Source organism: Lotus japonicus, chromosome 4 (assembly GCF_012489685.1).
Source record: "Lotus japonicus ecotype B-129 chromosome 4, LjGifu_v1.2".
Classification (NCBI taxonomy): domain Eukaryota; kingdom Viridiplantae; phylum Streptophyta; class Magnoliopsida; order Fabales; family Fabaceae; genus Lotus; species Lotus japonicus.
The window spans coordinates 49,934,795-49,961,017 of record NC_080044.1 but is presented as its reverse complement, the minus strand read 5'-3'; the positions used below and the strand labels follow the sequence as shown (position 1 = coordinate 49,961,017).

The 26,223-nt window shown below is 39.3% G+C and overlaps 1 protein-coding gene across 1 annotated transcript; it reads right to left on the bottom strand.

The window, feature by feature from the left end:
- Positions 1 to 7,731: 7,731 nt before the first annotated feature.
- LOC130712886 (protein FAR1-RELATED SEQUENCE 5-like) lies at positions 7,732 to 10,535 on the bottom strand. Its single transcript, XM_057562702.1, has 4 exons — positions 10,455 to 10,535; positions 10,032 to 10,367; positions 7,842 to 9,780; positions 7,732 to 7,739 (listed from the first exon to the last, which is right to left on the bottom strand). The coding sequence occupies exons 1-4, from the start codon at positions 10,533 to 10,535 to the stop codon at positions 7,732 to 7,734; spliced, it is 2,364 nt and encodes a 787-aa protein (XP_057418685.1).
- Between the last annotated feature and the right edge of the window lie 15,688 nt (positions 10,536 to 26,223).

Genomic DNA, 26,223 nt, shown 5'->3' with positions numbered 1-26,223 from the left:
AGACTTTGAACATTACTATGACCTTAGGAAACGTGTATTTATAATAGATTTCAGTAACCACAATTACCTTTATTAAATTTGATAGTCAACATTTCAACAAAGATGAAATGTTGACTATTCATGATACTAATGGTAATTATTTACTCTAATGTTTAGGGTTTAGGGATATATTACTTATATGACACATCTCATGTTGTTGAATTATAAGTTTTTATGTCATTCAAATACAAACATTGTTCATTCCCAAAATCGGATACCAATACATTCGATAGTTTAGTGTGGTATATTAAAGAATAACTAGGTTATGAGATTTTTCACTTACAATAATAGGCTAACTTTTTTTTTTTTTTTTTTGGTAAGCAATGAGATATATATTGAATGAAGTACAAGGGGTACTTCAACCCAATACAAAAAGATTTAACAGGAAAAAAAACAGCGAATAAGCAAAAGAACAAAAAATGGTAACCCACCCCCACCCCCTCCAAGGAAGAGAGACCTTAGGAAGAGGCATCATTAAAACCTTACTAGGACAAAACCCCCTTGGGAAAACCTAGTAAGGGAAAAAGAGTACCACTTACTAAGGTCAAGATGAAACTTCCAAGGAGGAAAACAAAATATATAATAATCTACTACCCCAAAATACATCACTATTTGCCATCAAAGTATGCTCCAAACAGTGCCAAAGGGGTTAAGATTAATTATGCATGTGATTAGACAAAAAATAATCTTGACCCTAAAATTTATTACACATTAGTTTATCCTTCCTATGATTTTATCCCAAGTCGTAAACTCAACCTACTTATTTTTTCTTTTCATCCTTTTATTATTACCGGAACACTGTAGCCCTGCCGCAAAGGAATAGTAGCCGTGCCGTTGAAATACCGTTACCATGGCTACGATCTCAAGCGTTAAATTTTAAATTATTATATTTACTAACTGCACCACCAAAAAAGTCAGTTCAAAAGTGAAACACTGCAGATGAAACTACAATAATGCAAACGTGCATCATAAAAACACGTGCCGCGCTTGCTGTTGTGTATTTCGAAGGGTGCCGGGAAAGGTTATGTATGTCGTAGTAAGCGCGTGACCATATAGATGTAACTCGCTCACAGTGCCTGACGCAAGTTGACCTCGATAACTGCGTCTGACGTACCGCAAGAATTTAATTACCGTGAAGAACAATACGTGACTACGTGTGATACGATTAGCTCACCCCCGTCGGCTGAAGTAAATCTGAATTGGATTAGCTTGAAAAGGATAAAGTTGATTTTGACCCATGAAGGAGATGGGTGCCGTGAAGTAAAGCTGTTTTGTTGACATAAAGGAGATTGGTTGAAAGCTTCGTCTGACATAAAGCAAAAGATCATGATTAGTTACGGCTACCTATGTCACTTGATCATCAACTAGCCTCGGGTTTCATTCTATTCAAGCTATATAAAAAAAAAAAATCAGATGTTAAATTATAATTATTTTTCGTTGTCGCGCAGACGCGCACCTATTACAACCTGTCTCCCTCACAGCACTACACCTCACCATAACATGACTGACCTAATGTGGACGACTTTTAGTGGTCTAATTTTAGAGCACTTTTTTTAACCTGCTATAATTGGTAAATACATTTTTTTGAATAAATTTAATATATGACAAATTTTTAAACATATTTTTTTTTAAAAGAATGTGTTGACCTACTATACCCGGTTAAAGTATGAGGTATAAAATTACACTACCTAAAAATGGTGAATATTAGAAAGAAAAGTTTTGTATGGAGGATATGTTTCCCATGTTATACTGAAAGTGCATGAGTTTTTCAATTAATGTCATAATTTAAGTTAAACACAATTATTATAAATGAGTTATATGAAGAAAAAAAATATAAGTCATTGGTCAGCTATTTGAATACAATATGAAATGAGGCATATATGAGAAATACTGAGAAAAAAATGCTTAGAATGTATTAAAAACAATAAATAGGGAACCAAAAAAAAGTTAAAAATAGATGTGCTTTGAAACGGATGTAGCAGGTGTTTACCTTGTCAAAACATAAACTTGTTTCAAGTAGTCGCATAGATATGGCACAGGAAAGTAATGTTAACCCATTGGGAGTCCCTTTTCCGATCCGGTTTTATAGCTATTGGATAAATCAAATCTTATGAGGTGACAAATTGGTAGAGCTGCAAGTCAATCACGTTCATGTCATTGGCTTCATTTAGGAAAGTCTCCTTCTGTTCATGCAGTGTGTAAATTATTACTCACTCTGTTTAAAGAGTTGATTAATTAACAAATATTTGATTGAAATACCAACTCTCACTACCTTCTTTGTATAAGAAGTTTATACAAAGAAGAAAAGAAGTTTTATTATTAGTTAAGTAGATAGTGAGAGTTGGATAGACTTTGTTAATAAGAGTGATAATTACAACTTTAAATTATTATTAAGGACCGAGGAAATATGATATTAAATAATGATATATAATCATGAAACAGAGAAAATAATCATTGTTTTTACAAACCAAGTTATGTTTTTGAAATATAGTACAAATTATAGTATTATCTACTTATAGTATGAAACTGAGTATTTTGGTATTATGACATTAGGCAGAGAAGTAGAAGTCACCAAGAACGATATAACAAGAGCAAAGTGTCCTTTATGGAATGCAAAAGAAGCTCCTCCTCCAACATAGACAACGAGGATATCACAATGTAAGCACATTCACTACCATTTATTACTTTCACATGAGAAAAATGGGTTTGTGTATATGAAATGTTAGTATGTTGTCTGTGGTGGGGGACGGGTAAGACAAATTGCTTTGATGCAGGTCAACACCTCAATCTGAGCCCGAATCTTCTTGCGGGGATGTAGCTCTGATTTACTCCGTACTAATGTCTGCATTTTCGGACTTCAAAAGGGACCAATGGAATCGGTTGGAATTCCTAAGGTTAAAAGTGTCGTCTCTATCTAACGATGTGGTCCACATGTCTGGGCGCGTAAAAGTAATATAACCGTATTATTTAATATATTTATTTATTACTTAGGTCTTTCCATTTACTAATTTCCAAATGGATTCCTTTTCAATCAGGAAACTGCTGATGGAGTAGAAAATCTCTCAACACGGTTTGCTAGGTTAGAGGCTAAGATTGAAGCCACGTGCAAGAATTTTGATGGTATGATAACTTCAGTGTCCAGACAGCGAAGTGGTTCCATATCTGGCAACCCTTCGTCATCTACCTTTCCAGGGTCTACGGCTACTCCGTCTACGAGACCACCCAGACCACATTCGAAAGTTTCTCATGCAGCTATTATGCATAATAAGCGACTTAGAGGTTACTACGGTAGTTCTCCCCTTGCACCTATAGGTGCCACTCAAATGTTTGGCCGTTATGACTCTTTTAGGACAACTCAACCTTCAGACGATGGCGCCGCTGTGGACAGTACTCCCCGAACTAGCCACACACCCAAAAAGAGTTGCATTGAAATTGTTACTCCCACCAAGACGGTCGGTGTACGTATTGGTCCGGGAATGAAGATGAAAACAATTCGCACAGACCACCCCATAGCTTTGACGAATAAAATGAATAGCTTCCCGCATAGTGTGACAACTTCAACCCTGTCCAACACAGAATTTATATCAACGGCTAGGCCAACAACCGGTCCACCAAAAGTTCCATCAAATCATAGTGGTGTCCAAACGCGTGCTGGGAAAAAACCATTACAACTAAGGGAAAACGAAGAGGCGCTCCGATGTGGACCACTATCTATGGTTGTTATGCCAAATGTGAGTGCAGCATCGCTATCCCATTTTTCCTGATATTATCCACAATATTGTGCAAATGTTTGACGTTCACTGTTCATTTTCAGTCCATCAAATATAAATTTAGACCTCCAAGTGATCTGGGTGTCTCGATCGCAGATGCACCCTTTGTTGCTTACCTTTTTCACACCAATCTAACTGATAGGTAAGTTTGTAATACACAATAGATGTAGTTTTTATATTGTTGGTGACGTAAATGCTGTACCACCGAATCATCTGACATTTTTCACCGACTTCCGCAGCGAGGAGCTCCTGAGGATGAGAAATCTTGTTGCCACCCGAAAAGATTTTGAATGTTTTATCCCGTTCAACAGAATTTCTTCCAATGTACGTCTTGTTGTTACGTGTCTCATTACATTGTTCGTATTGTTGTTAAAATTATAGGTGTATTTATTGTTTTCTCTGTTACAGGTAATTGAATGGAGTTCTACAAAGGCAACACTTAATCAACAACTAGCCTCGGAACAAACCATTTGGTCATTGCCACCGTCGTTTGCAGTTTAGTCTCGGTCTCGACTATTTGATATCACATATATAGTACTATGGTCGGCAAATTATTATTTTAAAATTTCATTTGTTGTTCAAACAGATAGACGTAAACGAAAGCATGACAATGTCAAACCTGAAGGACAAATACAAATCTTGGATGCCTACTACCCCCTCTATCAAATATGTTAGATGCAAATACTTAATTAACATCTTTACAAAAGTCCTTTATAATGTGTTAAAAGTTGATGCTTAGTTTTGCTTCCTGCTGTACATATACATTCCAATAGAGGAACGGTCGACGGATCACTGGTACTTAATGATTGTATCCGTTACTGATCGAGTCATTCACCATTTCGATTCAAATCTTCAAAAGAACAAGATAGAGCCCCGAAATGAGATGATGAGGAACTTGGTATCCTTTACGACTATTTCAGTGAAAATTTACACAATAACGTCTGTATTTACATCTTGTTTGCACTTTGCAGTGTTTGGTCGTTGGCCAACTTCTTCCCGCGCAGGATTCTGCAGTGGTCACTGGTTTAGAAAATGCATTTCAAAATGACGATTGGAAAGTTATTTGTGGTAGTCCGATTCCCCCATCCGGAGAAAGGTTTTTTTTTTTTTGACTTGTTTTGTTTACCTGACCTTGTCACCTGACCTTGTCAGTGTTCATCTAATTATCGTTTGAATTTATGCTCATATATCCAGTTATGACTCCGCGCTTCGCGTGTTGGATTGGATGGGTATGGAACATAACTTTAGATCCAATATCCCTGCCGAGGTTAGCAACATCATACATGATTGGTTGCTTGCCAATCAAAATAGCTATTTTGCTTTAACTTTTCCTGACCTCTTTGTTTTGCATTAGTAGATTAATGAAAGTGCTATGCGGATGGAAATCGCAATTGAAATGTTTCGGGGTAATCACAACGAGCTTTGGACTACAAAGATGAAAGAAAAAGCTAATATATTCTGGGCGACACAATCTGCTTTGGACTACAAAGATGATACACAAAGCTAATATATTCTAGGCGAAACAATCTGCCCCTTAACTAAATTTCCTTCAACCACAATATTGGGTTGCTGCGTGCATCTCTTGGCAAATGTGGTCATTTTCATTTCGTATACAATATTTAGATTACTTAGACATGGATGTCTTACTTAAGTGGTCATTTTCATTTTCTGGGATAGAGAGTATGTCGCATAAAGATACCTGGACATTTTATGGCTGAAGTGGAAATTATTGGTGTCTTTCACATATTTAGGGCAGCTTATACTATCGCCGATAGTCTTGCAGAACAGGGCTATGAACGCACTCTGCTTCAGCCTATGTCAGAAGTTCTCCCTCCCCCTTCCTTGAAGGGTCTCATCTTATTATCCTCCTGCAAATACGGTTCTGGTGTATTAGTAGTGGAATCAAGATGCTGGCGTTGTTTTCCCTCTGAATGCGCTCTTAAAGCTGTTGTGTTACTTTTGTATTTTCCTATGCTCTAAGCGTGATGTATATCTGTAGTTGTAGTTTCTGTTTATCTTTCCCTTATGTCTTCTATATTTTTATCCTTTCTGCATTGGATTTTATCATGTTAGTCCCTTTGCTTGCTTGTATCTTCTTTTTCAGGTGGACTAGAATTCACCTTTCTTAAAAAAAAGGGCCTTTGACATGGATTTAATGTTTAGTGTGGCATGTATGATCCTCTCAACTGTAATGTGACAATTAAAAAAAATTAACGCAACTGGTTTAGCTTTGTCTGTTACTCTTCCTTTATTTTTTAAGTGTCATCCTAGATAGTGGGTTATTGGAGTCTTTTTTCCAATTCTATCCTCTCAATGAAGTTATAAAGCTTTCTAAACAAGATAGTGGATAATTAACTTTTTTTCTATTCTCTCATATGAAAAAAACATTTATCATTCTTCCCTCCATATTAGAATAAAAAATTATAAACTCCCGCCAATTCCATCTATTTCTTCTGACATAATTTAATATTAACACCTTTTTCTATATAACTTTGGAATATCTTATCGGTACTTTCATGAAATTTAATTTACAGTTACTACCCAAGACTTTGAATTGATGTAATGAGAATTTAATTTTCATTTACTAGTAAGGATATAATAGATAAAAAAGGATCAAAACATCCACATCTAAGGGTACAGTTAAAAAAACAAAGCCATTATTCTTTTTTTGGCCATCATCACATATTTTTAACCATAAACGGTTAGTAGTAAATTTAATGTGATATTGGCTTACCTAGTTTTTAATATCTTAAGGAAATATAAGACGTTTTACTTTAAACTATTAAAACAATATACACAATACCCCTCAAATTAGTTGTCTCAATTCTATAAATTTGTTCACTCTATCATTAATTATACTTCCGCTGTATAAAAAAATATCATTAATTATAAAGAGAAAATGTGAAAACTTAAATATAATGGAAAGTATGCTATTTTCGTAATGTAATACATTAATCATATTTTTTGCTTCCAAAAACAACTAATCATAGTTATTGTTTTCTAAATATGCGATCTTTGTTGTAAGGAATGGTTGTAAGTAAGCCACGATTATTTACAGTATTTGGGCATGAAAGCCGTGTTGCTCTTATTAGGATAAAGACGGATTCCATGAAGCTTCCTTATGGAATGGAAGAACGTGCCTGACATCATAAGGTGACCTAGATAATTGTGAGACATAAAGCTAATGAAGGACCAACAGTTGAGAACATCTCAGAGTGTGTGCTATCGCGCCGAAGGACACAATGAAGCGTGACATAAAGCTGAAACATCTGGTAAGTGAGTGACATCAATCTGAAACCTGTCGATAATTGCGTGACATAAAGTTGGCACCTCGATTTTTTCGAGACAACTCCTTTTAGCTGGCACACCGAGTTTCAAGAACTACACGGGAGCGAATTTGAGACGACAGCGAATTCATAGTCGAATACTCCCTCCGTCCTCGTTTATAAGTCACTTTTACGTAATTCTCTAGGATTAAGAAAAGAAGTTACTAGTATTAAATTTGTAAAATGTTTTATTGAGTTTCCTAGATTACACATCAACTTCTCTCTTGAAATTAATTTCTTTTTCAAAGTTACATTATGTCTTTCATATTAAATATAAGGGTAAGTTTGGAAAAAAGGCATTAAAAACTTGCCCATTGGTAATATAAATTAACTTATATTTTGGGATTAAAAAAATCTCAAAAAGTGACTTATATATGGGGACGGAGGGGAGTAATATCCATAAGTTATCATGCGATATTCGGTAAAGAATTTGTGCTAATGCAACTGAAACTCCTTAATAATGCATTACAATAATACAAAGGCAACAAATAATGGATTAAAACATTACATCACGTTAAACAGTTTCCATAGCACTTAGTCTCAGACATCCAACGATACCGAATGCTCAGCATATGGCCCTACCCGTCCGTGGCGTCCTAGTAGGCTGCAACATGAAACAAATTAAGTAAGATTTATACGGTTTTTTTGTTTTTTTGTTAATCATGGAAATGATCACTAAAAATCATAGGTATTAAAAAAATAACACCTTCAAAGTCATCAAATTCATGATCCCCTCCCGTGGAGGATCCATCGGTCGACGTTCCTTTAACCAATGGGCAAGTTAAGCGATTGTGGCCAATCACTTTGCATGCGCTACACTTCAAGGGTCGCTTGGCCCTCAATCGAGAAGTTGACGGTCCACGGGGACGACCCCTGCGCCGGTGAGTCGTTAGACCTGCGTTAGCAGATGGAGTTCCAGTGACACCTTCTGGAACTGAGGGATTGTTTTTATTCTCCAAGTGTTGAGTGTGACCTCCAACAATCTCCCATGTCTGGCGAAAGTCATCAATAAGCGGACAAGCAAGTGTACACATTTTCCTACAGGCTTCGAGCATACAAACATACCTGGCAAGAACCGCGGAATCTCGGAAAAGTGACGGGGATGACCCCGGCGTTTCACATAAATGATCCTTTGCACCTTGACTCCACCTTTCAAGCACAAGTGACTTGGGAATGTTATGTATATTGAGATCAACCAACACAGCAATGATGTGGGCACAAGCTAAACCAATGCTTTCCATTCTCATGCATGAGCATCGGAATTCATATGTAGCCGTATAGTATGAAACAAGCCACTCCCTACTAGATTCCTGGGACCGCTTGACCGTGTACATGGACATGCCAAGGGTATCTTCGCAATTAGAAATTATCATGTCAGCGGCAGATACAATGGTGGGACGGAATCGGAAGAATAATTGGCGGGTCAAAATACGTGAGGCTGAAAGCTCAATACTTTGAAAAAGGGGTGGAGCTTTCAAACCCGGGTCTCCAAAGCCTGAACGAAAATCAGCTTCAACTTCTCTATGTCGCATGTATTCGAGACAACGATGAAAGTGCTGTAGAAACTCTTTCAAGTTGTATCTTCTCTTGACAAACTTCCCAAGTTGGGCGTTGAACCCTTCACACCGAGATGTAGTCCTAAACCCGGCAAAAAACTTACCACGAAAGTAGGCCGCAGCCCACGTATGTCTTCTGGCATACATGTCAATAATCCACGGATGTTCATGTAAATTAAATTCTTCAACCAATGATTCCCACTTTCTTTTAAAATCACCTATTTGAAAATCACCGAACATACAAGTCTTGAACTTAGGGAGGAAGTCAGGAATTTTGATATTATCGGTTGCATTACACATCAAGTGCCACGCACAGAGTCGGTGACTGGCATTGGGAAAGACCCTCCGAATGGCATTCTTCATTGCCTTATCTCCATCTGTGATAACTGCTGTTGGACTCTTCTTGTCCATTGCCTCCAACAACTGCTCTAGCAACCACACATATGTTTCTTCATTCTCGTTGCCAATTACAGCACCACCAACAACGGTTGTTTGATTATGGTGATTGACACATGAAAATATGACGAGGGGACGCCGATATTTGTTTTTTTTATATGTGGCATCGAATGCTAAAACATCCCCAAACACGCTGTAGTTCATCCGACCTATCCCGTCACACCAAAACAAATGTTCCAGATTTTTATCAGCGTCCTCCGTGTGCCGCACAAACATAGATGGGTCTTTGATACCTAACGAGGCTAGATAATCTAATGCCCTGCGTCCATCTGAAACATGTGCTCGTCGTTGCTTCCCAACTTGGTTCTGCAGATCTTTCAAGCTGTATTGCGTGTTGTTATAACCCCCAACATGTGCAGCATGTGAATTGTAGACGTCGGCTGTTGTTAGACCCGAACTCAAATGAGTTTTCAAACTCAAGATATCCGCTTCGTGCATTTGCCGGTGTGCAGCCAACATTGCTGCATGGCTTCTTTGGAGCACGTCGTGGTTATGAGCGTGTTCAAACAAGCTGATGTACCACCGTTTTGAGTAACCCTGAATATGGACCCGTAATTTAGCTTTGCATCCACACCTATAATTACTCCTAGCCTCAGATGTCCGCTTCACATCACTGTCTTGCGAAAGCCTTCCCTATGACACACAAAAGTTTGTTGGCGTACCTCTCCTTTCTTGGTCTAGCGTTTGGTGTCTTTACGAATAGAGAATCCGGACAATCTTCCAAACCAACAGTAGAACTCGAATGCCAGCTCCAAGCTCAAAAATGAAAACCTCATGATTTCCTCCAGTCTCATGGTCATTAGATCCAGAAGGAGAAAGTCATCCTTTGAATCAATTCTGACAGGATTGACGGGTATTTTGCCATGCATTTCGTTATAATTTACCCCCCCTACATCATATGTATTGTCAGCTGGGTTAGCTGTGTCAGGCGAACCTTCGTCCTCATCACAAATAGAGCTGTTTTCTTCGCCATCGAGTTCGCTTGTCGACCTTTCACCGGAGTCAAGCTCATCCTCATGAAGATCATAATCGCCGTGGTCACCAAGGCCCTCACCCTCAAATTGATAAGCTGAATTGTTGTTTTGTCCATCAGCGTAGTCATTGTCGTCTTCATTCATAGATTGACCGTCCTCGTAGTCATTGTCGTCTTCATTCATAGATTGACCGTCATCACCGTTAAAATAATTTTCAATGGCCCCAAAATCATATTCATATATGTTCTACAAACAATCAAGAAGGAGATTCTTAGAGTGCGCAGCCATGGTTAAAGTATGTTACAAGTACATAATACACCGGTCAATGCATACCTCCTCATTTGCTGACCACGAGTCATTAGATGGTGAACTCTGCGAGTCCTCATCCAGGCCAAAATTCGAGTCAACCTCCATGTTGTCGCTCATTGGATCAACTCAGACCTACACAAGAAATATATATATATATATATATATATATATATATATATATCAAATCTATTACTTACTTAGAGGACCTTTGACAGAGTAGAAACTCCGGCGGCATCACTATAGTTTTTAACTTCCATAAAATAAAATTAAATGCATGAAAACGAAGATAACAATAACGCACACAACTCAAAGGAGATGAAGTCGGTCTCAAGGAGTATACTCACAAACAAATTTCTTCACAAATCCGTTAACAGCACACGGGTAGCCAGATAAATCAATATAACCGCGCCAACAATAGTAAACCGTAACAGATTTGAAGGCCTCACAATGCAACAGGGATGATCTTATTCGATTGTGGAAGACAAGATAGGGTTTGGATCTGCTCTACAACGAATACACCTAGTTTTCGTGCTCTAGCTATGCAAGGGAAACGCTAAAAAAAAAACATTGAACTGGTCTACAAGACTGTTATAACTCTTCTTGTTGCTTATCAATGGCGTGTGGAGATGAAGCACAGATAAAGATGAAATGACTAGCAGAATATGCATTCCTGTGAAGAAAGATGAATTGGCTGAATTATTTTGTCTAAAGACGGAATTGTGCTTGTATCCTTTCTTTTTTTTTTTGGTCAATATTCTTGTAGCTTTGCTTAAACCACTAAAGAACCCCTCCCTTTATTTTCTAGACTAATTCTTCATTGCGTTTCTGGTGGGCCTTACCTTTAAAATGTTAATATTTTTTATCCTGTAGGCCTTTATTGACAGAAAAACATATAGGTCGTTTTTTGTTTACGTGGTCGACGGCCCAGTAGTTACCTAATGTTTTTTTTATTTTTTTATTTTGCTGATTTGAGCTTAAAAACATAATCTTCTATAGCCGATAATATAGTTGAGTTAACCCTAGCTTAAGAACATATACAATTATAATTGGTTACCTTATTTTGTACAGTACTGTATTTTGTTCAACCTCGAGCATAGACAACTGAGAGTTTAACTAAGATAGTATTCACGTTACATTGTCATTAAGTCAACTAATGTTAGTTAAGTTGATAATTTTAACAACAAACTTGGTTATTCAATTGAGAGTATTTTATATGTAGTCATCAAGTTACGTTGTCAACAAATAACTAATGTTAGGTTAGGTGGATCATTGATACAACTAACCCTATTATATGAAAGGCTAGAGCATGGCTAAGTAACATTTAGTTAGAAGGGTCATTAGAATAACTAACTCTCCTCCATCGTAGACTAAATTTCATCTACCTTTAATTGTCCATCAAATAACTAATGTTAGGTTAAGTGGATCATTGGAACAACTAACCCTACTATATGATTTGCTAGAGCATGACTAAGCAACATTTAGTTAGCAGGGTCATTAGAATAACAAACTCTCATCTAATAAAGACTAAATTTTAACTACCTTTAATGTCATCTTCTTCGTTGTAACAACTAATAATGGGTTAACATGTCATTGAATTAGATAGTTGTGGTTTAACCTAGATGTTCAATAGTCCCTCCACCAAGGGTAGTACTTCCGACATCTGTCGACAACCAACACTCGTTTAATCGAACCATATATTAACTAACCCCAGTTTTATTCAAGATTATATAAGTACTAACATTATGTTAGGTAGGTCATTATAATAATAGATAACATCAGTTTATACGAGATATTAGAATCACCAACGTTTGGTTAAGATGTTCATCAACATAATTTAACTCACTATATAATAACTAATGGATAGGGCAACCTAATAATAATTCCTTCAAAAGGAGATAATAAAAGATGACTATCGCAACTATTGTACTCCTAACAGTTAGTTAATAGGATCAGATGAAAAACTAAACTATTCATCATTACGTTGATTTAAGTGTACCGTAATTGTCATTTAATCAGATGGAAGACCTCAGTTATCACTGAGGTCATGGTAAAAGTCTCAAAAGAAAGGTGGTATTAATCTTTATCCATCTTTAACGAATTATGCAGGAACCACAGATAAATGATGAAATGACTAGCAGAATATGCATTCCTGTGAAGAAAGATGAATTGGCTGAATTATTTTGTCTAAAGAGGGATTTGTGCTTGTATCTTTTTTTTTTTTTTTGGTCAATATTCTTGTAGCTTTGCTTAAACCACTAAAGAACCCCTCCCTTTATTTTCTGGACTAATTCTTCATTGCGTTTCCGGTGGGCCTTACCTTTAAAATGTTAATTTTTTTTATCCTGTAGGCCTTTATTGACAGAAAAACATATAGGCCGTTTTTTGTTAACGTGGTCGACGGCCCAGTAGTTACCTAATGTTTTTTTTATTTTTTTATTTTGCTGATTTGATCTTAAAAACATAATCTTCTGTAGCCGATAATATAGTTGAGTTAACCCTAGCTTAAGATCATATACAATTGTAATTGGTTACCTTATTTTGTACAATACTGTATTTTGTTCAACCTCGAGCATAGACAACTGAGAGTTTAACTAAGATAGTATTCACGTTACATTGTCATTAAGTCAACTAATGTTAGTTAAGTTGATAATTTTAACAACAAACTTGGTTATGCAATTGAGAGTATTTTATATGTAGTCATCAAGTTACGTTGTCAACAAATAACTAATGTTAGGTTAGGTGGATCATTGGTACAACTAACCCTATTATATGAAAGGCTAGAGCATGGCTAAGTAACATTTAGTTAGAAGGGTCATTAGAATAAGTAACTCTCCTCCATTGTAGACTAAATTTCATCTACCTTTAATTGTCCATCAAATAACTAATGTTAGGTTAAGTGGATCATTGGAACAACTAACCCTACTATATGATTTGCTAGAGCATGACTAAGCAACATTTAGTTAGCAGGGTCATTAGAATAACAAACTCTCATCTAATAAAGACTAAATTTTAACTACCTTTAATGTCATCTTCTTCGTTGTAACAACTAATAATGGGTTAACATGTCATTGAATTAGATAGTTGTGGTTTAACCTAGATGTTCAATAGTCCCTCCACCAAGGGTAGTACTTCCGACATCTGTCGACAACCAACACTCGTTTAATCGAACCATATATTAACTAACCCCAGTTTTATTCAAGACTATATAAGTACTAACATTATGTTAGGTAGGCCATTATAATAATAGATAACATCAGTTTGTACGAGATATTAGAATCACCAACGTTTGGTTAAGATGTTCATCAACATAATTTAACTCACTATATAATAACTAATGGATAGGGCAACCTAATAATAATTTCTTCAAAAGGAGATAATAAAAGATGACTATCGCAACTATTGTACTCCTAACAGTTAGTTAATAGGATCAGATGAAAAACTAAACTATTCATCATTACGTTGATTTAAGTGTACCGTAATTGTCATTTAATCAAATGGAAGACCTCAGTTATCACTGAGGTCATGGTAAAAGTCTCAAAAGAAAGGTGGTATTAATCTTTATCCATCTTTAACGAATTATGCAGGTAAAACTAAGACAACAATTTTGGGAAAAATGTCAATATCTGGGAAATATCCAGATCTGGAAAATTTCCAGATTTATTAGCCGGAGAAGACGAATGTGTGGCGGCGCCACGCCGGAGTTCCGGCCGGAGATGAATGGACCACCCACGATGATGTGGGATTTTTCTAGAGGAACAAAGGTGGTGCATCCGAACAAAGGTGGTGGATCTGCCGGCGTGGCAATCTGAGACCAGACCGCGGACAAGAACACGTTTTCAGATTGTGAATGTCGCCGGAAAAATGAAGTTCGCGGGCCTCCAAGCAACAGACTACTGGTGCAGCTATATGGGCTTCCCGCATGAAAATTGATGACGGAGATAGTGAAAATGATGGTTCTGGCAGATGAGGAAGTATTGATGATGATGATGATGAAGAACACGGTGATGAAGCCCAGATCTATTTTAGAGGACTAGCTATTGAAATATACCATATTTTAGGCTCTGGATATGAAATTAAAGAGGAAAAGGGACTGAAAGTGGAAACAAATCTTGAAGTTTGACCTAGGCCCCTGGCGCATTTACACCAATGGCGCCGAAAAAAAAATAATTGTAGTTTCAGTCCTTTTTTTTTTGGTGGATCGGTACCTCCTCAGAGAGATGCCGTATGGAAGATTTCCCCGCACAGTAATTACCCAATAATATATAACTTTATATCTAAAATTATATCTACAATTGAGTCTTTAAAAAGAAATATCAAAAGACTTATGCCCGACAAGCTCCCTATGATCTCTACGCTGGATAGACCACCAAACAACACCCATCGAGACCTACCCTTCCTCCGAACCCAGAAGAATACAAACTCATAAGATCATCCTACAAGCTTTAACCAATGACGGTAAGCTTTCTACCCAAAGGGCTCAAGCCCTACATAAGACTCTACTTCTTCTCTGAGTGAGTCTCCTCAATGGTCGAACAATCAATCTCTGAAAAGATCTGCGACAGGGTTCTGGCATCACAGACAAGTAGTCAATCCCACGACAGACTTACGATGCACTTCACCAAACTGATACATAATCATGGATCCTCGTCATTGGCCGCATCACTATGGCTCCCCTAAGGCATGGTACTTGATCACGTCGTCGTCCATCACCTGGCAGTCGTCGGCCGCCCAAACACAAGCAATACATACAATGGCGTGCGAGGGTCAACTTCCAGAATATAGGTATATATATAATAGTAGGTCACACAGTATACACATAATCACATAGTTATACGTTTCACTCTTACTCACGCAGATCTATCGATCACGTGGCTTACGTAAAATATGAGGGTTGTCCATGACAAACCTCTCCAACACACATAACAATTAAATCACATTTAGCTTATCTCAAGGATATCAACTCATAGCATATATCACCTCATCACCAAGCTCAATCGAAAGCCCTAAGGTTAGTCTATATGCTCGTGCAAATGCAATGCCACACACGCACATCAAATGATCCGGATATAAGCGCCATTTCCATATGAGGTAGGCGGGACAACACTTTGTCGGTACGATACCCACTCCAGTATCGACCTCTGACTAGTGAATGCCACTTAGTTGATACCCACTCCAGTATCAACATAGTTGATACCCACTCCAGTATCAACATGGTTGATAAACTCTCCATTATCAACATCTGAAGGTACGACCACTCCATCGTCCGCAGAAGACAGGCATGGCCACTCCACCATCCTGACAAAATGTATGCATGCATGATATGATCATGGTTAGCCAAACAAATGGTTGCACTACACTCCAAGTGTAAGACCTGGATTTACAGGGCAAGTTATTTTCCGACTCACGCGTAGAATCAGTGTAAGCGTGACAGGAGTTTGATGTTTGAGAAAGATTAATGAAGAAGAAAGTCCAGGAATTGCTTGAGGAATGTTGCGTAGTCGTTTTAGGAGTTAATGCGAGTCGTCTGCACACCTGCCTTATGGCGAGCGTGTCCAGAATAGGCTAATTTCGCTTTTAGAGCAACGTATTAAGTGAGATTTCGAATCCTTGGAAAATTTAAAGATTCTCTTTATTTTTCCTTCGACCAGCGTTTCATTTCGGAACCCTGGACTGTACGCACGATAGTATTCACTTTTCGGAAGTCCGACGACGCTAATTTCTTTGCTTCGAAACCCTATATTTGATCACTGGAAGAAGACTTTTTCTATTCGAGACTTCTAACGAAGTTTCCGTCCGCCGTGCCAGATTTGTTTCGACGTTTCCAATCTTTCTTCAGAACAAAGTTTTGTCGTCTGACCATCACAGCAAAAAGTAGTTTTTCGGGACAGATTAACTTACACCGCTTTTGGGATTTTAGATATCGTTTTTCCCAAATGTCAGAGATTTCTTTTGAGTTATGGAATTCTGACGCCAGAATCTCTCTTAGAATTCATCGGTGAACGTGCTGCAAAAATCAGAATCGCGAAATTTTCATTTTCCCGTGATTTCACCTGCCTATAAATAGCTAAAAATTCAAAATATCTTCTCATTTTCTTCCTTCAAGGCCGCGAGTTGTGGAGAGGAGAGGGAGAATAATTTTTCGCCGAAACTCGACCGATCTTCGCGCAGTTCGTTCCTACTTCAAGGTATCGAGGTAACTAGCTTGATTCTTACCTCTGATCGCTGTTTCTACTGCGTTTCTTTAGTCGTTTCTGTGCTCAAAGTTTCGAGCTTTTCGTAAAACTGTCCGTTTTTCTTGATTTTTCGCTTGGGGTTTGTTCTCTACGTGCCCAAGAGCCTAGAACCTTCGTCGGTATTCGCCGATTTTGATTGAGTTGTCCAAGATCTGAAAAACTGATTCAAAACCCTTTTTGCGCACATTTCGAAACTTTACTGTCGAAAAGTCGTAATCTGACATCGTGTCTTTAGGATTAGTTGTTACGAGTGTCGTTAGGATCATTGCTGTCAAATTTGTTTTCCGAAGTGATAACTTTGAGGTTTTGAGCTTTTATTTTGGACCAAAACGCCCCTGAATAGCCGTATTTCGATCCGATCGTCCGAAAATTTTTCCGACCGTTTCTTTGCCTTAGTTTTACCCTAAAACTACCTTGTAAACTGATTAGATCGAAGAAAAAGAGTCGGAGCTCTTTTCTCTTCATGGCCGAGAGCTATTTCATAGGGGGGGAGTTTTTCGTTTTCGAAAACTTGTCTTTTCGTACCCGATTGTTGTATTCTGAAGCTTTAATGCTTTGTCTATCGTTAATGTGTTGTATTGCGATCGAACTAATCGATTTTGTTTGGGTTCTGCTTTGTTTTTCTCCGAGGTTCAGTTGACGGAACTTTGGGTTCTTCAGAACATTTGAGTTAAGGAACCTTTGATCACGAGACTGGAGCAGCTCGAGGTTAGGGCAACTTACTATTAGCTATGACTGCATGATAGGCGTCGATGAATTCGACTTATACTTGACTTTGATGTTGATTATGATGATGAACTGATGTTATGATATTGTCCATAACTTGTGATGTTGAGATGTTGTTGAATTGTGCGTTTTGACGCGACTTCGGAGTGGGGATTCATTGAACTGGTGTTATTTGATATTTCGAGTTGGATGAACAACCCTAGGCAAGTTCAAACTTGGGGTTTGAGACTTAGACATTTGTTCGTATTCTTAGACTTTCCCCGGGAAATTTCTTTTGGGTGGTTGGTCTTTGGAAACTTAGAATGATTAGACTTTCGAAAAATAGAGACTTTGGGAAACTTAGACTTTGAGAAATAAACTCATAACTTGACTAATTCAATTCGAAACATTTTTATTAACGAATGAGCATAGGAGAACAAAATGGGGAAAATAATTGCGAAAGACAGGGAAAAGTCAACTTGTGTTGTGGGTTTTGGAATTGGGGAAAGCCACTGAGGTGAGCTACGGTGATGATTGAAAGTCACCGAGAACTCTAGTACTCTTGTTATTCGAGTTGTGTTGTATTGACCGACACTAACTCTTGGGTCTTGTTATTAGAGTTGTGTTGTATTGATCGACACTAACTCTAGGTCTTGTTGTTTGAGTTGTGTTGTATTGACCGAAACTACCTCTTGGGTCTTGTTATTCGAGTTGTGTTGTATTGACCGACACTAAATCTTGGGTTTTGTTGTTGGAGTTGTGTTGTATTGACTGACACTAACTCTTGGGTTTTTGATATTGGGTTTTGAGCTAAACACTTGTGTTGTGAGGTCGATTCGATGTTTGGCTAACCATATTGCATCATGCATCATTTGGTGAATAACGGGAATGGTTCACCAATGCATTATTTGGTGAATAACGGGAATGGTTCACCGATGCATATTCGATGAGGAACGGGAATGCTTCATCGATGGTGAATAACGGGAATGGTTCACCAGCGCATCATTCGACAAGGAACGGGAATGCTTTGTCGAGGATGAAGAACGGGAATGCTTCATCCATAGTGAAGAACGGGAATGCTTCACTAGTGGCGAATGGGAACGCGTCACAATTATCCGGATCATATTGATTGCATTTCACGCATACATTCACTCTGACTGGAATTGTGTGCTGTTTGATTTATTGAAGCATTGTTAGAGCCAATAACATGCTAGGATTGTTTATATATATATATATATATCAACATATATATCTATACCCCTGTCACATGTTGATTGTATAACTACTTATTTCCGTGAGTTGACCCTAGCGCCTTGGCTTTGGTTGCATGTTTGTGTTTGGGCGGTCGGCCTGCTGCCAGATGTCGACGGTGGATTGGGTTTCGATGGTCTCTCCCTCGGGGGGGGATCAGGTATGAGTTGGTGTTCCGTCATGCCCCCACCGCTTGGGTGATCGATCTTGTGGGTCATCGAGCGACGTACCGGGGAAGGGTCATGGAGGACCGGACAGACGAACGTGGACGATTGACGAGGGGAGTGCTACGACGTATGGAGCTGAGCTTCAACTTGCCAACTTCAGTTCGCTATGGACTCGGACTCTGACTCCGACACCGACCTTGACAGCTACTCGCCGAGTGACGAGGAGGAAGAGGAGGAGCTTTGTGTAGTGCTCTGATTCGTTTTACTTTTGGGACAGGGTAGGTTCCCGACGCATGGCTTTTTGTGTGGTTCTCTTACTGAGGGATCACAGTGAGTCAGTCGGACCATAGGGGTCTTTGCTTAGGCCATTTTGAGGCCGACTTTCCCCTAGTGGATTGTACTTATAATTTTCTCACTCACACTTCTGGATCTGTATATATTTGCCTACGGGCACACTACTTTGGAGTCACTGCGAGTGCGCGTGACGTGGAAGTGCAGCTGAGGCTGTACATGTCTATATTTGATGTATATTGGTTAGTTTAGTGGTTGGGTTATGTCTTTACTTTCTATCGCTTTATTTAAAAGGAATCAAACGGAAAAAAAAATTACCTGTTTTCCGCGTAGAGTTTATTTTTGGTTACTAAAGTGGCACCCGGAAATCGGGGTGTTACATTGTGGTATCAGAGCTTAGTCGAGTCTTTTGGGAGTCTTTGGGGAATAGGTCTTCTGTGCTAGGTTGTGTGACTCAGCAAAGAGTGAAAATTGATTGTCTGCAGAACGATTTTTCGTTCTAATTGATTGCATTGTTACTTAATCATATGGAAGAGTTTTGATGCTATTATACGATTAGGACTAACAGTTTTCTTGGGGGTAACAGACGATGGTGAACACGAATCAACTAGCAGAGATGATGGCCACTATGGCCCAGGCAATGACTAACCAAGCGAATGACAATGCTTTGAGGCGTGCTGCGGAGGAAGCGCGTGATCAACACCAGCGTCAGAGGGATGCGACTCTGGATCAGAACAAAGGGTTGAATGATTTCAGGAGACAGGATCCACCTAAGTTTTCGGGAGGTACTGACCCGGACAAAGCGGATCTCTGGATTGAAGAAATAGAGAAGATCTTTGGTGTGTTACAGACTGCTGAGGGAGCCAAGGTGGGGATGGCAACCTTTCTGTTGTTGGGAGATGCTGAGTACTGGTGGAGAGGCGCCAGAGGGATAATGGAAGCCAATCATGTTGAGGTGAACTGGAATTCTTTTCAAACTGCTTTTCTCGAGAAGTATTTTCCTGACAGTGCTCGTGACGAGCGTGAATCACAGTTTCTGACTCTTAAACAAGGGAGCATGACCATTCCGGAATATGCTGCTAAGTTGGAGTCTATGGCAAAACACTTTCGATTTTTCCGTAACCAAGTTGATGAGCCCTACATGTGCAAGCGCTTTGTGAGGGGACTGAGAGCTAACATTGAGGACTCATTGAGACCTTTGGGGATCACGAGATTCCAAGCATTGGTGGAGAAAGCAACAGAGGTGGAGTTGATGAAGAATCGAAGATTGAACAGGGTTGGAACAGGAGGACCAGTGAGGTCGACACCACAGAATTTTCAGGGAATGGGAAAATTTCAGGCGAGGAAGTCGTATCAACGTCCTGCGGAGAGAGGGTTTACCCCGGGATCGTACAAGCCGATGGCTGTTGCTGCTACTTCTGGAGGGTCGGGAAGCCGTACCCCAAACCGTGAGGTGACTTGTTTCCGATGTGGAGCGGTCGGGCACTATGCAAACAATTGCACGATGCCACCAAGATGCTATAACTGCAATAAATCCGGGCATCTAGCTATGGATTGCAAGGCACCAAAGGCTGAACCGACTGTGAATGCTGTTAGTGGGAAGCGTCTAGTGGCGAAGGGAAGAGTGTATACAATGGATGGTGAAGAGGCTGAAGGAGCGGATGGATTGATCAGAGGGGAATGTGAAATCGACGGTAATCTTCTAACTGTACTCTTTGATTCTAGTACAACATGCTCTTCATTACTCTCGAAGCGTGTGCGACACACCTAACTAGCTTTTACGGTTTGAACTTGACTTATAGTTATTACAACTACTAAAACTTTATTTGACTGTACTCGTGTTTTAACTATAGAAGTTACACGAGGTTTAGAATGACATGCTAAGCCTAGAAAGTAGTCTTGCACCGATGCGTTTATAAGGAAGCTAGAAGCTGAAGAATGAATCCTAGAGAAATTCCTTATGGGCAGTATACGTGTTATGTTGAGGATGTGTGGTTCCGTAGCGGAATCGTTAGGGACTTGATATCAGGATATTTGTAGTTACTGGATGTTAGGAACTCATTGACTGTTCCAGTGGGTTTTTCTAAATTTCCACCTTTGATGTATTAGGCCTGATCAACCTAATATTGAGGGGGTGATATTCGGAATCACAGCTGGTCATGGACTTTGATAGAAGGATGTGTAAGATGAATTTGAATTGACCGAGGATTAGTCGGGTTTGAGAGGAAAGTTCGTGTTAAGTAATTGATTTTCCTTGGAAAGGAGTTGTAGCTTTAAGAAATGAATACTCATTTAAGAAGTGTTGGAGAGTTAAAGGATATTGGTGGTCCAAACTTAGTGAAGGTTTAGATGTTAAGCCAATTGATTTTATCCCAAACGCGTGAGACATGAAGTCTTTTCAGGTTCTGATCGAGAGGCTAAGTGTTGGATTGATTGGAGGATGATTAAGTTACAGAAAGGAAAATGTTAGTATTAAGATGAATACCTGAGGTTGTTATATTTGGACGAGTTTCGTAGAGTTAAGAGTCAATGGGACTTTGTTAGGGATTTTGATGATGCATATTACGGTTAACAAGTGAATTTTACTAAAGTTGAATGAGAATCCTAGGGCTAAGGTTGACCTAGTGAGCTGAGATTCATGTACACATAGGAGATTTAGTGGTGTTAGCGGTTACGATAGCAGTTAAATCTCAGAATGTTGAAGGATCGGATGATAAAATGGCTAGTTACGTCCCTTGAGGTATAGTTATGATTTAATCTTCTAGAGGATAAGTCTCGATTTGTGCGAAGTGTTAGGGATTTCAGTAAGTGTAAATAGGTTTGAGTGAGGGAAGTTTTGAGGAAGAAGACGATAATAATGGATTGTTAGATATTAAGAGGAGGATTATCTTATAAGTTGTTGATAAATTGATGTTGAAGTGGATAAGATTAGTTAAGGACAAGAAATAAGGACATGAGTCGAGTTTTAATTCGAATAGTGACTAAGTAGAAGTTTGATTTCTTGGTGTGTGTAAAGATAGTTACGAAGTTGGAGGTGTTTTAATGGACTAGCGGTTTCCAAGGGGATGATTCGTCTAGGAGTTATCGAACGGACAAGTGGAGTTTTGGACTGTAGATGAAGATCACGAGGACAAGTTGAGTATTTACTTTGAAATGACAGAGAGGCACCGAGTTTAAAAAGAATTTCAGACGACCGAAAGTAAAGAAGTAAGTGGCTAAGATTGTGCGACTGCACGGAGTGCCAACCGGTATCTTTTCAAGCAGAGATCCGACGCAAGTGATCGAGTCAGATGACATGAAGTTGCATGATGGTTTGTCTTTTGAGACGCCGACAGTTAGCAGTGGGGATAGAATAGTGAAACAGTTAAGGGGAAAACAGATTGCTTAAGTAAAGGTTATGAGGAACAATGACACGGGCAATACTACATGGGAATTGGAAGACAAGATCAAGGAACTGTATCCCGGACTTTTCGCAGAACTCTGAGTTTCGAGGACGAAACTTTCTTTTTGGAGGGGAGTATTGTAAGACCTGGATTTACAGGGCAAGTTATTTTCCGACTCACGCGTAGAATCAGTGTAAGCGTGACAGGAGTTTGATGTTTGAGAAAGATTAATGAAGAAGAAAGTTCAGGAATTGCTTGAGGAATGTTGCGTAGTCGTTTTAGGAGTTAATGCGAGTCGTCTGCACACCTGCCTTATGGCGAGCGTGTCCAGAATAGGCTAATTTCGCTTTTAGAGCAACGTATTAAGTGAGATTTCGAATCCTTGGAAAATTTAAAGATTCTCTTTATTTTTCCTTCGACCAGCGTTTCATTTCGGAACCCTGGACTGTGCGCACGATAGTATTCACTTTTCGGAAGTCCGACGACGCTAATTTCTTTGCTTCGAAACCCTAGATTTGATCACTGGATGAAGACTTTTTCTATTCGGGACTTCTAACGAAGTTTCCGTCCGAGTTGCCAGATTTGTTTCGACGTTTCCAATCTTTCTTCAGAACAAAGTTTTGTCGTCTGACCATCACAGCAAAAAGTAGTTTTTCGGGACAGATTAACTTACACCGCTTTTGGGATTTTAGATATCGATTTTCCCAAATGTCAGAGATTTGTTTTGAGTTACGGAATTCTGACGCCAGAATCTCTCTTAGAATTCATCGGTGAACGTGCTGCAAAAATCGGAATCGCGAAATTTTCATTTTCCCGCGATTTCACCTGCCTATAAATAGCTAAAAATTCAAAATATCTTCTCATTTTCTTCCTTCAAGGCCGCGAGTTGTGGAGAGGTGAGGGAGAAGAATTTTTCGCCGAAACTCGACCGATCTTCGCGCAGTTCGTTCCTACTTCAAGGTATCGAGGTAACTAGCTTGATTCTTACCTCTGATCGCTGTTTCTACTGCGTTTCTTTAGTCGTTTCTGTGCTCAAAGTTTCGAGCTTTTCGTAAAACTGTCCGTTTTTCTTGATTTTTCGCTTGGGGTTTGTTCTCTACGTGCCCAAGAGCCTAGAACCTTCGTCGGTATTCGCCGATTTTGATCGAGTTGTCCAAGATCTGAAAAACTGATTCAAAACCCTTTTTGCGCACATTTCGAAACTTTACTGTCGAAAAGTCGTAATCTGACTTCGTGTCTTTAGGATTAGTTGTTACGAGTGTCGTTAGGATCATTGCTGTCAAATTTGTTTTCCGAAGTGATAACTTTGAGGTTTTGAGCTTTTATTTTGGACCAAAACGCCCCTGAATAGCCGTATTTCGATCCGATCGTCCGAAAATTTTTCCGACAGTTTCTTTGCCTTAGTTTTACCCTAAAACTACCTTGTAAACTGATTAGATCGAAGAAAAAGAGCCGGAGCTCTTTTCTCTTCATGGCCGAGAGCTATTTCATTGGGGGGGGGGGAGTTTTTCGTTTTCAAAAACTTGTCTTTTCGTACCCGATTGTTGTATTCTGAAGCTTTAATGCTTTGTCTATCGTTAATGTGTTGTATTGCGATCGAACTAATCGATTTTGTTTGGGTTCTGCTTTGTTTTTCTCCGAGGTTCAGTTGACGGAACTTTGGGTTCTTCAGAGCATTTGAGTGAAGGAACCTTTGATCACGAGACTGGAGCAGCTCGAGGTTAGGGCAACTTACTATTAGCTATGACTGCATGATAGACGTCGATGAATTCGACTTATACTTGACTTTGATGTTGATTATGATGATGAACTGATGTTATGATATTGTCCATAACTTGTGATGTTGAGATGTTGTTGAAGTGTGCGTTTTGACGCGACTTCGGAGTGGGGATTCATTGAACTGGTGTTATTTGATATTTCGGGTTGGATGAACAACCCTAGGCAAGTTCAAACTTGGGGTTTGAGACTTAGCCATTTGTTCGTATTCTTAGACTTTCCCCGGGAAATTTCTTTTGGGTGGTTGGTCTTTGGAAACTTAGAATGATTAGACTTTCGAAAAATAGAGACTTTGGGAAACTTAGACTTTGAGAAATAAACTCATAACTTGACTAATTCAATTTGAAACATTTTTATTAACGAATGAGCATAGGAGAACAAAAGGGGGAAAATAATTGCGAAAGACAGGGAAAAGTCGACTTGTGTTGTGGGTTTTGGAATTGGGGAAAGCCACTGAGGTGAGCTAAGGTGATGATTAAAAGTCACCGAGTACTCTAGTACTCTTGTTATTCGAATTGTGTTGTATTGACCGACACTAACTCTTGGGTCTTGTTATTCGAGTTGTGTTGTATTGACCGACACTAACTCTAGGTCTTGTTGTTTGAGTTGTGTTGTATTGACCGACACTACCTCTTGGGTCTTGTTATTCAAGTTGTATTGTATTGACCGACACTAACTCTTGGGTTTTGTTGTTGGAGTTTTGTTGTATTGACCGACACTAACTCTTGGGTTTTTGATATTGGGTTTTGAGCTAAACACTTGTGTTGTGAGGTCGATTTGATGATTGGCTAACCATATTGCATCATGCATCATTTGGTGAATAACGGGAATGGTTCACCAATGCATTATTTGGTGAATAACGGGAATGGTTCACCGATGCATATTCGATGAAGAACGGGAATGCTTCATCGATGGTGAATAACGGGAATGGTTCACCAGCGCATCATTCGACAAGGAACGGGAATGCTTTGTCGAGGATGAAGAACAGGAATGCTTCATCCATAGTGAAGAACGGGAATGCTTCACTAGTGGCGAACGGGAACGCGTCACAATTATCCGGATCATATTGATTGCATTTCACGCATACATTCACTCTGACTGGAATTGTGTGCTGTTTGATTTATTGAAGCATTGTTAGAGCCAATAACATGCTAGGATTGTTTATATATATATATATATATATCAACATATATATCTATACCCCTGTCACATGTTGGGTGTATAACTACTTATTTCCGTGAGTTGACCCTAGCGCCTTGGCTTTGGTTGCATGTTTGTGTTTGGGCGGTCGGCCTGCTGCCAGATGTCGACGGTGGATTGGGTTTCGATGGTCTCTCCCTCGGGGGGATCAGGTATGAGTTGGTGGACCGTCATGCCCCCACCGCTTAGGTGATCAATCTTGTGGGTCATCGAGCGACGTACCGGGGAAGGGTCATGGAGGACCGGACAGACGAACGTGGACGATTGACAAGGGGAGCGCTATGGACTCGAACTCTGACTCCCACACCGACGTTGACAGCTACTCGCCGAGTGACGAGGAGGAGGAGGAGGAGGAGGAGCTTTGAGCGGTACTGGGAGGGTATGTTTAGGCAGGCGTCATGTTTTGTGTAGAGCTCTGATTCGTTTTACTTTTGGGACAGGGTAGGTTCCCGACGCATGGCTTTTAGTGTGGTTCTCTTACTGAGGGATCACAGTGAGTCAGTCGGACAATAGGGGTCTTTGCCTAGGCCATTTTGAGGCCGACTTTCTCTTAGTGGATTGTACTTATAATTTTCTCACTCACACTTCTGGATCTGTATATATTTGCCTACGGGCACACTACTTTGGAGTCACTGCGAGTGCGCGTGACGTGGAAGTGCAGCTGAGGCTGTACATGTCTATATTTGATGTATATTGGTTAGTTTAGTGGTTGGGTTATGTCTTTACTTTCTATCGCTTTATTTAAAAGGAATCAAACGGAAAAAAAAATTACTTGTTTTACGCGTAG